Here is a 13,931-nt window from a genome sequence, read left to right as displayed (position 1 = left end):
CTTTTCAATCGAGATGGTCCAGAGGTTTTGGAGCTCACCGGTTTGAACCCTATAGTAATTCAACGCTAGAAGAGAAATAGGAACCAGTCTTCTTCGGCCTCAACAGGTATCATGAAACAAATATATTACTTAGTGAGTCTAAAGTTCTGCTGCTTTCTTTCACAAAACGTCTGAAAGAAATAATGTTGTTGAAATTCTGAATTGAGAGGTTATAAAAGCATGAACACATTTTTAACTTTACTAATCCAGGACTATTTGGATGTCATGCGTTATCTATTGATCAGTTTTCGTGCACTAAGCTTTATGTCGCTGCTCAGGTTCTAAAAGCTCAGATAAGACTTTAATGATCCCAAAATGGGAACATTCCACAATGAATGAAAGCAGTGTGTACTAGCAGTTTTTTTTTTTTTCACGTCCTACAAAGAAAATACGGTTTGTGTCCCTAGATAAGCAGCATTTACACTGTCCAATACAATACATTTCCAACTTGTCCATCAAATGTCATGTTAGGCATCACATCTAAACACTAGCATCCAAAAGACTCATTTTACCAGAGTTTTTTGTAACTGGCAACAGCTACTTTAAAGTTACAGTGTGCAGCACTTTTCTAATATTTCTAACAGAAATAACATAACTTAATGTGGGGAGGGGCAGTGGAAGCCTCCTGTGACACAGCGGTGAAGAAGAGTGAGGCTCACCCCTCTGGCCAATCAGAGAAGAGCAATGATGTCTGCTTTATCAGTAGGTTTTTCAACAATTTATTGTCATTTCATCACCTCGAGGAGCTGAATGGAAGAAGCTGAGCAGCTTCAGAGCAGAGAGGACAGAACTTAAATTGCACGCTGTAGCTTTAAAGAAGAGTCAACTCAAGACAAATAAAAACTTGTCTGCTTACATGAAATATGATTCAAACAACTACTCAGAGTGCGCTGAGGTGGAACTGATTCAGGAAGTGATTTTACAGTAAACAGCAGACTTTGTGATGCACAAGAAGTTATTAAATACTATGAATTATTTCTTTATTCAAGATTTATTCATGCTGTGTAAAAGTAAGGAGTCTCGAGTCTGAAGGAATCACACAAAATCACCGTTATATTAAAATCACGCCTCTTGTTTTTTTGACTTCAACACAGAAGCTGTGAGCGACAAAGCTCCGCGTCAGACAGTTGAAGAATTATTCCACCATAAACTAAACGCTGCGCCTCGGAGGAGATCAATTTGTCGAGCCAAAATATACTGCAGCACCAAAAAAAAAAAAAAGAAAAAAAGCCAGACATTAACGAAGAGGGTTTTAATTAAAACTGGCCTTTTCCTAGACACCATAGACAACATGACATAAGCTCGCTGATTGGCTATAGGACAAGCATCGCTTCCTGTTTTGGGGGGCATCAATAAGGAAGTTTAACAACCAGTGAGTTTTAATGGGATCTGCGTGTAAAGCTTCTTCGTCGATAGACCTAATGACCGGTTTAAGCCCGGCGGCCGATAATACGCCGATGGTTAGAGCCGGGTTATCAGATCACCATTTCTCTAGGGCTGGAGGCTTCAAAGGCTGGTTCGAGACCCCACAGAGGGACTCTGTGTGTCTCTGCTGGGTCCCAGTGCAACAACGGCACAAAGATATTTTAGGCCGACTCCTGGCTCCCTGCTCCTGAGCTGTGAAAACCCCCTAATGTGGGAAAGGAAACTTCACCTTCTCCTAACTTTGGCCGTTTTACTGGTACCGGCTGTTTTTTTTAATGGAAATATTGGAATCCGCTCGAAGTCATCATTACCTTCTCTGTTTCAAGTTACTATTGTTTGTAGAACATACGTTTAATAAAAAACGCCACAGGGATGAAGAAACTGCAACTTGGTGGCACAGAAACCGCCGGTTACCACTTTGGTAGTGTGTCTGCAGCCTGATACAAAGACACCAACGCACAAGCAGAACTGTTCACACTGGCGTAGAGCAGCTGCCCAGCTTCTGTGTATAAATCCAGCTTAAGGTGGGACCAGCGTCCTCTCTGGTCTTCCACAGCAGACGCTCAACTGTCCACGTGATGCTCCCTGCTCCTGCTGGACTTGGCCCATGATGTCTTGAACACACGACCAACTTCAACTTCTGACCTCTGAGCCTTGTGCAGCCCCCACCACACCCCACCCATGTCACCCCCCTCTCTCCCCCCCTCCTCCTCCTCCCTGACGTCCCGCTGCAGTCAACAGCCGAGAGACTGATATCCGGTCAACCGGCGTCTGACTGACCTTTCTCAGCTTGGCCACAGGGGACTCATCCATCTGCGCCTCTCTCAGCATCCCTCACTGCCGCGCTCTCTCGCTAATGCTAATGCGGCTGTTTATAACTGCCACATTGACTTTCTCCTGCCACTGTATGTAAATACAATCTGCTCTGATCAATGGACTGAGAGGTGATACGACGATGACCACGAACGGCACAGTCTCATGTTCACAGCCTTAGATTCACACCAAAACACACAAGCACAGAAAAAAAAAAAACATTCAGCTTCACATACACCCGTCCTACCTCCCACAGGTGTCGCGTGTTTCTGGCGCCTCCTGACTGAAGTTTGTCCAGCAGCAGAGGGACTCCCTGAAATGGGCCGATCCACGTTCCCTGAGGGATCCTCTGAGCTGCGCAGATCCCATAACCCAGACCAGGAACCGTGCTGGTGCAAAGACACACCTGGACATACAACACATAGACTTTAAGACTGTGCTCGAGTTTGCATGGGGCAGTTATTTAGGACAAGAATGTATTTGGTAAAACAACTAGGGAAAAAAAACAAGTACATTTAGTCAAGTACTGCACTTCTGTACAATTTAAAAGGTAATTTGCATTTTATGATACATGATATTTTTAATCAGTTCATTTATTTGACAGCTTGAGTTTTCTAGTTACATCTCCGATTGACAAGAAACTAAACACATAAGAAAGATGATGGTTTATTGTTACAGATGTGTGAAATAAACAAACTCAGCTCCACCTCTTCAGAGTTATTATAATCCAACGAAACTAAAATGACTCCAAAATGAGTCACTTTGCATAACGAGTTCTTTCATTTTTGGTACTTTAAGTATATTTTTCCTCATAATGCTTTTGTATTTTGACATAAAACATTAAGAAAGCACAACAGTAGTTTCATAATGTGATACTGCTACTTGATCGTTGTGTATATGTAACAGTTTGTTCTGTAGAATTACTACTACAAACACTTTACAGGGCAACTTCACCAAATTTCAACTTCCTCTCTGAATTTTTAGCTTAGATGTGTAAATGTACATTAATGCTTTTAAACATCCCTCCGATGTCCCTATATTGAATTATTTCTGTATTCCTAGCTGAAAAACTCCTCCAGATGACATCACGCAGTGGAGTTTTTCTTTGTTCGGAGTACAGATAATATGATCTGTGTGACATCTGGAAAAGCAGTATGACAAACTCCATAATAAGAGAAACAAGATGACATAATCTGAACGGAAGGTTTTCTCCGAGTGATGTCATCTGGAGGCATTTTCCAGCTAGAAGTAGAGAGGTTTTATTTTCAAAGGGAAGTTTCACGGCATTCATTTAGAAGTTCTACTCAAACTAGCAGCAAAAGAGGCAAGTTCACTATCAGCGAAGACGTCCTTTAAAAACAGTAGACATGATGCTGCATTCACTGCCTGGAGTAAAAGTCATCGTTCAGCTTGATTCACGGTCCAGTGGGCTTCTACCTGAGCAGATCACCAGTGTCCTGAGTCTGTTGTGGTGAAATCCAACGTTATGTTGGCAATTTTGCCTACTACACAAAAACTTGACACCATATTGGGGAAAAAAAAATAAAAAAAGACTACAACACTTTTAGTTGGAGGACACTTACACCAACACAGTGATATCAAATATGTGAAGGCTTTAACTAAGATGAAGCGTTGGTCACAGTTTACAAACTGCCACATCGGGACCTGTCTTTTACTAACAGAATGAATTTTTAGCAAGAGCTGAATGTTGACAGGAGACATGTTAAAAAGACAGAAAACCTGAAAAATGTGAGTAAAATAAGTGGATTTTTAAATCTTGTGTTGTAATGAAATTTCTGCAGATCATTATGATTGAAAAAAAAAAATGCAGGCTGTAAGAAGTAGACATAGACAGAGAGACAAAGGGAAAGTCCCACCTCCCTGGGCAGGTCTCTGAGCCAATCGGGGACGTCCGGCAGGGCAACGGGAGCCGCCGAGCCGCTGGTGCCGACGAGCCGGCGCAGAGAGTGGAGAGGACCGTGCATCGGACACTCGCCGTTTCTGTTGTCCGCACACATGTCACAACCTGGAGATGAAGGACAGATCCATTTTTGTTTGATTGTGCACTGATTGATTTCTGCTTCTAAAAACCTGATCTTCAGTTCAGAAAGTCAGGTCAGATGTTTTAAAACTTTTTTTTGTGTTCCGTCATTCGATTTGTTTTTATTCAGCGTTTGAGCAGCTCGTTTCCAATAAGGTGAAAACACATAATGAAACATACAACAAGGTGCTTTAGTTCTGCAGTGAGAGTCCAGAGATAACTGGAAAACACTGGTTGACTAATGGAGGAATCTTCTTTATCTCACCAGGTCCTTCATTAGATGTGTGGACACTGTGTCTTACAAGAGCAGGGTGGGAAATATTTACCCCAAAGGAAGTTGCTTGGATGACAAGATGTCAAAATAAGAGCATGTTTCAACAAAAAATGGGATATAAAACAGGTGAAACTATTGAACAATTGAAGACATTTTGAAATTAAAAACATTTATATATTTTCTTAGGAAAAAAAAAAGAAGTTTGATCTTTATAGTTTTACCAATACATAAAATACGTATAACTTCGAGTCAATTCTTTTAAAGTATTTATTGGATAGTTTCAGTTTTATGTGAACACTTGCCCTGTCGATTCATTTGATATTTTCAATTTTTTTATTTTTTTCCATGTTTTCTATTCAATTTTATTTCGTAACGTGCTTTTATTTTGACATCTTGTAATCAAATGAAACAACATCCTTTGGGGTTTGGCCACTGATGTTTCCAGCCCGCACTGGACATCAAGTATATAAAGACCCTCTGTCCACACGTCTGACGAAGGTCCTGAGCTGAAACAGGTTGGTATAATAGAGGATTCTACCACGGCAAAAACTAAAGGAATGAGAGAAGACGAGCAGGATCCTGGTGATCCGCTGAGGTTCAAATGAAAAAGGGGGGGGGGGGGGGGGACGCCCCAGTTCTGTGTTTTTCCAGGTTAAATCCAGCGAGCAGTGTATTGCTGGGAATTAGCGAGCGTCAACATTTACTCAGAGATGCAGTCTGACAGTAATGGATGTTAATTGACTGTAGCAACATAATGAGAGATTATTATCTGCACAGAAAACTCCCACAGAGCCACGAGGAGCTGGGAGGCCGACAGAAACAGGATGTTAATGTTGCTTTTCCATGTTTTGCCTAAAATTAAATATCCTCCATTGGAAAGAGCGACGGCCACTTTCGCAGCGTGATTGATAGAAGCTAATTAAAGCACTTTATGTGTATTAGCAACCACAGTGGTAACACAGGTTCACGCTCGAGTAAATGGGAAAAATGTCTCCATCATGTTGGACGTCGTCGTGGTTTCTTCATTGGACCTCGGGGGAAGACACGATGTGACCTGTTGAAACCACCAGAACTTAAGTCCACGGTGCTACAGTAACACGCCACCGGATCACCGCTGACTCACAATCAGAAAATACAATATTTTAGCAACATAAGCTGATTTGATATTAAACTGGTGCTGAAACCACCACTGCCTGATTTTGAATTATGGGAATTTAATTATATGTGCAAAAAAATGACAATCTGTCTCTTTTCTAACGTACTGTTCGAACGCTCGGGGTCACAAACGTTTGACCCGGGCAGACTCACACCTGATGGGGTGGGATTCGAACCCACAGCCATCTGCATTCCAATCCAATGCTCTACCCATTGAGCCACCAGGCCCCCAAATTACGAAGCACATGAGGAACAAATCTGGACCAGACTTCATTTTCTCAAAACGCAAGTTCAACAGTGTTTTAGCACTTTGTATTTTATCGGTAACTTACTGCAGTACTTTTGTACTTTTAATAATTCAGGAGCTCGTACTTTCACTTGATTAAAGTGGTGATTGTACTTTCAGTGAAGCACTGACTGAGTGTGAGGGGAAAAGAGGGAAAAAAGGAGACACATTTCTCAGGAGAAATGAAAGTAAAACGTGACGTCGCGTCTTTTATTTCCTCTCTCAAAAGAAAAACCCCTCGTGCCCATCTCGTCCACAGCGACACTCGTTTGATTGTTTTCCCAGCGTTCGAGCGTCATTACCAAGACAGAGGAGATGAAGAAGAGCTCCGAGCCGACCTGCTGACAGACAGACGAAGGGAGGCTCAGCTCTGTTCACACAAGTTGTTTTTTTCTGAACGGTTCCAAATTTGAACATGTTACACTATTTTAAGCAAAATAACAAATAGACAAATAAGTAGTTCAGTATATATTATTTATTAGATTCAATCGACTGTGAAATAAAATAACTTCTGCATTTATAGTGACAACATAAATACTCACTTTATCAACACTTCATGTTTTGTAAAATAACATTTTAATCATTTTAAAAGCTACTTCTAAATATGTGAGAGAGAAATTTTATTTTAAGTCTAATTACATAAATAACCGAATGAAGACGCTATAAAATCTTTACTCGTACAAAGAAAAGTCAACGATGCAAAACAACCACACAAACAAACTGACGAGACACCGACGCAGTGCAAGGAGACAGAGGGCGTCCAAAATAGCTCGGAAACATTTTCTGATATAATAACCTGTATATTGATAATAATGTGCCTATAAACTGTAGGAAAAGCCAAATATGTTGAGTTTAATGTGACAAAATACAAGAAAACACCCCAAGTAAAAAATGTTTTAAATAATACTGATTAATTTTAGCCTCAAATTGTGCTGAAGGTTTTACAGCAGGCACCAACTATAAGTACAGACAGGGAACCTTTATGCAGTAAGTGTACACACACTACTGCAGTACCAGTACAACCCGCTCACTGCACGGTTAAAGCTGTAAATGCTTCCTTTTTCCTCCACTAATCCCATGTTCTCTTCCTCTCTGCCTCAGACTGATGAACTGGCTGTGAACTTGTTATGGCGTGATCTCCTCGCTGCCCATCATTCAAACTCGCTATTCTGCTGCGTTCGCCGCCAGTGTTTAGACAGCTCCACTCTGCTTCTGCTCTCCGAGCGCCGTTTCCACCGAAAACCTCTGGGGCCACTTTTTCAAAATTCGGCCTCTTTTGTGAAGCACTTTGCTTCCCAAAAAATGAGTTCTTCCACCAGTGCATGCTCCTCGTTTTCCCCTCTTTAAATGGCCATTTTAAAAGCTTGTGCATTCGTTCCCACACCAGGAACCTAAACGTTCAAGTGACGTCTCTTTATTCTACGTTTGGACCGATGCAAAGTTGTCAACAGTAGGAGCTGGTGTCATTTCCAGACACAAAGGCCAAACAGTGAGACGCTTCCAGGTTCAGTAACAAACTCCTGGACTTGTCCTCAACAGAACCATCACACTTCATAAAGACTAAAGTTGTTAAGAGCTGCATTTGTCCAGCCGAGGACGGACCACACAGAGAGGCCACACTTCTTCACTCTGTAAACCCACTGCGGTGCATTTGTTGCCTCTCAGGTTTCATTTAACGCCACATTTACTGCCTGGTTTCGCCTCTGCAGACAGACGGTCAGCAAAGAGCCAGATGTGCCGTTTTTTTATTTCTTTATTTTTTATTTTTCTTAAAAGGAGCTGGTGGAGACCAAAGCAGTGCTATCAAAGGTAAAAATATGTTTTCATCAGCCGAGCACAAACCTCAAGGTCAACTCTTTGCAAAGAGCATGTTTGTCCTTGGAGCAAAAACGTAACACTTAAAATACTTAAAACTTCAAATAAATGCATAATAGATCCACAAGTGTTGATTTCTCGAGTCGAAATTACTGACACACAACAATAAACATCTGTTTGCCAGCGGAGCAACATACAGTGCAGTAACTGGCAGCATATCACTCAAAACAATGAAGGTAACAGCTACAAAATAATACTTTGTCTGCTGAAAGGCGGCAGAGATGAATTGTGATCTGAAATGTAAATTAAGCAGATTAAAAGTCAAACCTGCTGCTACTCACAAACCGAGACACTTATTCTGCCTCTGTTCGTGGTTAAATACAACTTTCTCCCAGAACCACACAAACACAAGATGCCTGACTTTCTGTTCAGGTTTGTGCAAATTTAAGAGACGCTGATTTCAGGCATCGCTGTGTTGTACAAACGCTGGTTTGGGCTTCGAGAAAACTAAAGAAAGTGGTATCAAGTTGCATGATGGGAAACGTAGGATCCAGTGTTTGTGGAGTTGAGAGTCCCAACCTTTATAGAATAATTAGATCACATTTAAACACACACATTTTAAACATTTTCACAATGTTTTTAATTGATTTAGCTTTAAAATATCATCACATATGGCCGTAAACTATTTATTTTATATAATATTTGCCTGGATCAGACCAGGTTTTAATTTTAGGTTTTCGTGTAAAAGCTGGACTTTAAGATTTGAAACTCAATAAATCAATAATCTGACTACATGTAGAGAGTCTGTGATAAACCTTCTGTAAAACGCCAACAAATCTACCGAAAACACTCAGGAAAACAGGAATTAATTCATTCATTATTTAAACTGAACTAGTGTTTCGATGGTCTGAGTATTTAAGAATGACTAACGTTAAAGTTGCTTGTTTAATAATTTATTATAGGCCACAGGTGATTAAAAGTATAAAAAAATACGTTTTTATTATTATTATTATTATTATTATTATTATTATTATTATTATTATTATTATTATTATTAGTGTAATTAATAATCCAGGGCGGGCGGGGACTTATGGGACTGTGTCTATGTTTGACTGCTTTATCTACACCCCCACCCACCCACACACCCCAGAGACCTCAATACAGCCGTGTTGGGATGATAAATAGCGGGCCGGTGGCCGGTGGATCGATCCCCCCTCTCTCTTCTCTCTCTCACTCCTCCTGCGACCCCCTCCCGTCTCTTCCCCCCTTCCCCCTCCCCTGCCAACCCCCCACTCCCCCCCCCTCCACAAACACAAAACTATATACGGCAATTAATTCCTGCTTGTCCCTCCATCCCTCATCGGCCCTGCCGGCGCATATCGACGCAGATTACTGCTGATGGTCCGTTTTATCACCGCGGAATATACAGCGAGGCGCTCATGGACACACACACACGGGGATGAACTCTAAAGTTAGACATAGAACCTCATATTAGAGAAGCATTATGAGGATCAAAGGCAAAACGGCGCCGGTGATGCGCTACATTCAAATGCAGCCCTGCGAAGAAATACTGTAAAAATTATAAAGACAAATAACAAATGAAATAACTGTGCAAGTTTTAAACGAGCCTCAAAAAGGTTCAACACAAAGGGAAAAAAACCCAAACAGTCTGATCACTGTTGTGTTTAAAATTATGAATGTCATAAAACTCAGTGGTTTCCCAGAGCAACTGTTACAATTATTTTATAATTATTGTAAAATAAATACAGAATAAATTCCCAGTGGCCTAACAGAAAGTGTATTTCCTGTTATATATGCATATTGCTGTTCTCCCTTACTTCGCTCACACCCGAGAAAAAAATGTGTTTGCTATTAGTCGACTTCTATTTTAGAAAATAAACTCACATTAGATCTGATCCTGATGCTCTAATCATCAATTTAACATAAACATATTATGAATTGTGTGTAAAATAACACTATGATGGATAAATTAGAATCGGGCACAAAAACTAAAACTCTGAATACATTTTCGTGTCTGAAAATAAGAAGCTGAAACGCCACATTTGCACCGGGTCAGTGTTCGGTGCTGTCTCACCGCTGAGCTTCGACTCCGAGCGCGCTGGCACTTCGTAGGTGTAACGGGACGCACCGAGTTTGCGGATGAAACGCACCTTCTGCGTGAGACTGAGCACATTATAAACAAACTGGGGGGGGGCGTGTGCGTCTTTTACTCATGACGGCGCTCTGTCGATTTCTGTGCGCGCGCGCGCGCACACACACACACACACACACACACAGATATCATTTAATAAAAGTGAACGAAAGTAAAAAAGTAAAAATGTGGTTCTGTTTTATCATGGAGGCCAAAAACTAAAATAACTGAATTTTAAAAATTAACTGCGGCTAAAATTAATAATTCCTACATCAAGTTGATTTCAAATGGGAAAAAAAAATGTAGTTGCTCATTTAAAACGTTTGCTGCCGTTTAAAAAGCTTCTAATGAGCTGTTTTTCTCTCTCCTGAGGTGAAATACAACGAATATGTAATTAATCCACGAGTCTCACTGTAGTTTAAGTGGAATTAATCATTAACTCGCACAAGAACACGAGAGGAGGAGTGTGAAGAAAAAGCCCGAATCATTTCTCTGGGCTGCAGGTCTGAACCCCGACCAGGCCACTGACCTCTGACCCCTGACCCTCCTCCAGCTCCTACTGTCCAACACAGCAGCTGTCAAACCAACTGTAACATGTCACACACACACACACACACACACACACACACACCTTCATGATGTCTTTTTTAAAACACTGTCATTTAAAGAAAACAGACTTGTTCAAATAACGAAACACATTTTAACGAGTGTATCAAGCTACTTAATTATTTCATTTGTTTTATATTTATTTCTCATCTACTTTATTTTACATCATTGATTAACAAATTAATGTTTGGCTAAAATTAATCGCTGGCAATAATTTTGTGGAGTTCATTTCATGCCTACTAAAATATTCCTAAATTGATGAAAGAAAATACAAATATTTTTTAAACGTCTCACAGCAATAAAAAAAATATTGCAATCAATTATCAGCTACTTGCTGAATATAACAAATGCCTTTTATAAATAATTCAACCTGATATTTGCAACATAATCTAGTAATTTTATAAAATGTATTTGAGTTCAACATGGCACAATACAAGTCCCAATAAGCTCATGTATCAATGCTGCAAAAATATTAGAGACGTATAAAAAAAAAAAAAGTTAATGTGAACTGACAAACTCAAAGTCACAGTGAGCTCACTGCTCAGAGCTGTAGAGGAATATTATGGCAACATAAACCCATAATCTTTGATAATTTGCTTTGAATAAAAGCATCTGCCCAATGACCAGATGTAAATGTCTCATCACTTGGATTATGTTAACATAATAATTTGCTTTTGCACTGAAACAACCACAGGTTTGCAGCTTCCAGCAGAAAAACCACATTGAAGAATCCAGAGCACCACAGACACGATCTCTGACCCTTAGAAATGACTGACTGCCTTAAAACTCTGAGTGGACCACCGTGACAGGTCAGTGTGTGTGTGTGTGTGTGTGTGTGTGTGTGTGTGTGTGTGTGTGTGTGTGTGTGTGTGTGTGTGTGTGTGTGTGTGTGTGTGTGTGTGCATACGGTTGTTGAGCTCTCCCGTGTGGTTGCTCAGGGGGATGATCTCCATCCTCTGCTGTCCGTACAGGTAGTAGTCAAGCTCCTCCACCGTCAGCTTGAACCTCGCCGTAGCTCCTTTTCCGCTCTCCTCACCGCCTCGTCCGCTGCCGCTGCTCTTCATGCTGGACGACACCACCCCGACCCCGACCCCCCCACAGCTCTGGTCTTTGGCCTGATGGAGGAGCCCCACTGCTGTGCTTTGACCCTGCTGGTTATTGTCCGGGGGGACGACCACCACCAGATCTCCTCCTGCTCCTACTCCTACTCCTGGTCCTCCAGGCCCCGCACACACTGGGGCCAAGGCCTGCCCAAAGAGTGCTATCTGCTGAGGGACAGGCAGCTGGGAGAGGCCTGCAGAGGTGGAGATGGAGGAGGACGGGGTGAGAGCTGCCGCTGCTGCTGAAGAAGCAGCTGCTGAGGAACACGAAGATGACGAAGAAGAGGAGGAAGAGGAGGCGCAGTGTGTGGAGGCTAGGAGGTGGTTGTGCAGGCGGGCTGGGCGGAGGCTGTCCATGGGGATGGAGAGGCGTTCAGGTGGAGGCGGCGGGGCCAGAGGTGCCTTCAGCTGAGCCTGAGGGAAGAGCTGCTGCCAGTGCTGCAGGTAGGAAGGGTCCACCTTGAGGAAGGCCGAGCCGCTGGGGTCTCCCGGCTTCAGCATGGCTGTCCGCCGACGGCTGTGGGGAGACACCAGAGAGGACGAGCTGTCAATCATCAGCATCAGAGGAGATCGGACCAGGATGTAAACACAAAGACGACACACACATGCTCCTATCTGTTCAGAATTATGTCGGAGAGTGATGCACATCTGTATAAAATTCACTGACACATGTGGGACGCAGAAGATCAGGATGCCAAGTGCCATTTGTCACATTTAAGAGACAAACACACTCACGACTCTAATTTAATTCAAAGGTGAAACATTTTGCAGAGACCAGGAGCCAAAACTACCACTTTTTAAACATTTCTTTGCTTTTAATCTTCTCTTAAAAAAGGTCACACTGACACTGATCCCACACATGCCGAGGACAGATTTCAGCATCTGCCTTCAGTCCCACTGATTTCAAACTTTAATCCAGACTTCGGGTGACAAACTGGACACAAAGGCAGCTTTTTGTTTCCCCTGTTTACATTAATGCAGAATTTTTCCCTTTACCATTTTCAGTCTCTGGAAAATGTGGGAAATGCATTGACGCTGGAATCTCTAAGATTTTCAAGAAATGATTTTTTTTTAAATTTGAAATTAATGAATAAAAAAAAAGATTTGTATTTTTCAGACTCCAAGCTCTACTAAAATAAAGTTATACACATGAAGAGGAGCCAAGAACCACAGTCAGCAGTCCACATCAAATCTACACAAAAATGAAACCTTTGCACAATTTTAATAATATTAATAATACTAAAAATAAAACTGAGTCTTGACACGTATTTCTCACTTTGAAATGACTTGTTTGCGGCGAGGAGTGTTTCAGTTGACTCAGCCTGCTGCTGTTCACTGCTTTTTTGAAGGAAAAATACTGATTTTAAATCAGCATTTTCTAAACATGTTCTGTTTTAATTTCCTGTATCACTTGAAGCCCACTGGTCAAAATAGACTAAACAAGCTTTTTCACATTTTGTCACTAAAAGCAGAAAATACAAATTACACGACTGAAGGCACCAACATCACTAATGTGGACAGAAATTAGCACAAATTTGTGTCATGACCGACGAATTTATTTGTCCTCACACACCGAAGAATTGTATTCATTTTCTTTCTTTGCATATTTGATAAAAAAAAAACAAGGACTGAAGACCCTCTGAGACAAAACGCGCGGTGAAATGATTTCTCTTGAGCACAGAATGAAGACCGCACAGCCCAAACGTGGTCTGTATGAACTGACTTGAGCCCGGTCGACCCTCGGCTGCAGCCCCAGCTCCGCTGCAGCGCTGCTCCGATGCCCGTTTTAACGCGGACTTTACGCGCGGCCAGGCGCCTGAAAATGCCCAGAATAAGAAATAAAATAAAACTTACGTACACTTCGGATTCGCTCACAGTTTTAACCGGGCAGTTACTGAAAGTTTCATGTGACAATAAATAAAAGTGACTGTCTGGATAAGTCCAAGAAAGATCGGCGGTCGGGCGCGCTGCTTGTGTCCAGGCAGAGGCAGCGGTGGGCGGGTGCAGACGCTCGGACGCTCCGCTGAGTTTTCCTTCCTCTATTTTTATTAAGTGAAAGTTGTTGAAGCCCCAAAGAAGCTTACTGCTGTCAGAGTGTGCGCTGCTCCTGTGCGTTAGTTCCCGTGCAGCGGTGGAAGGTTCGTCCCTCCTCTGGGCTGCGCTGGACCATCGAGGGGAGCCGGGACAGTGCGCGGCGACCTGCGCGTCTCCGGAGCCAAAACTAT

General features: G+C 42.0%; 1 protein-coding gene across 8 annotated transcripts in view; it reads right to left on the bottom strand.

Moving 5' to 3' along the window:
• prdm6 (PR domain containing 6) overlaps positions 1 to 13,931 on the bottom strand; it is an 83,524-nt gene extending 69,593 nt beyond the window's left edge. For 6 of the 8 annotated variants that reach the window (XM_067520690.1, XM_067520686.1, XM_067520691.1 and 3 more), the window contains exons 1-4: positions 13,791 to 13,931; positions 11,514 to 12,223; positions 4,155 to 4,303; positions 2,525 to 2,683 (exon numbers count right to left, since the gene is read on the bottom strand). In XM_067520690.1, the coding sequence (XP_067376791.1) occupies positions 2,525 to 2,683; positions 4,155 to 4,303; positions 11,514 to 12,207 (1,002 nt within the window). In that variant the 5' untranslated portion in view covers positions 12,208 to 12,223; positions 13,791 to 13,931. The other 2 variants (XM_067520688.1, XM_067520687.1) reach the window with 2 other exon arrangements.

Source organism: Channa argus, chromosome 11 (genome assembly GCF_033026475.1).
Source record: "Channa argus isolate prfri chromosome 11, Channa argus male v1.0, whole genome shotgun sequence".
Classification (NCBI taxonomy): Eukaryota; Metazoa; Chordata; class Actinopteri; order Anabantiformes; family Channidae; genus Channa; species Channa argus.
Note: the sequence above shows the minus strand (reverse complement) of the source record. Positions and strands in the feature narration are given on the sequence as shown.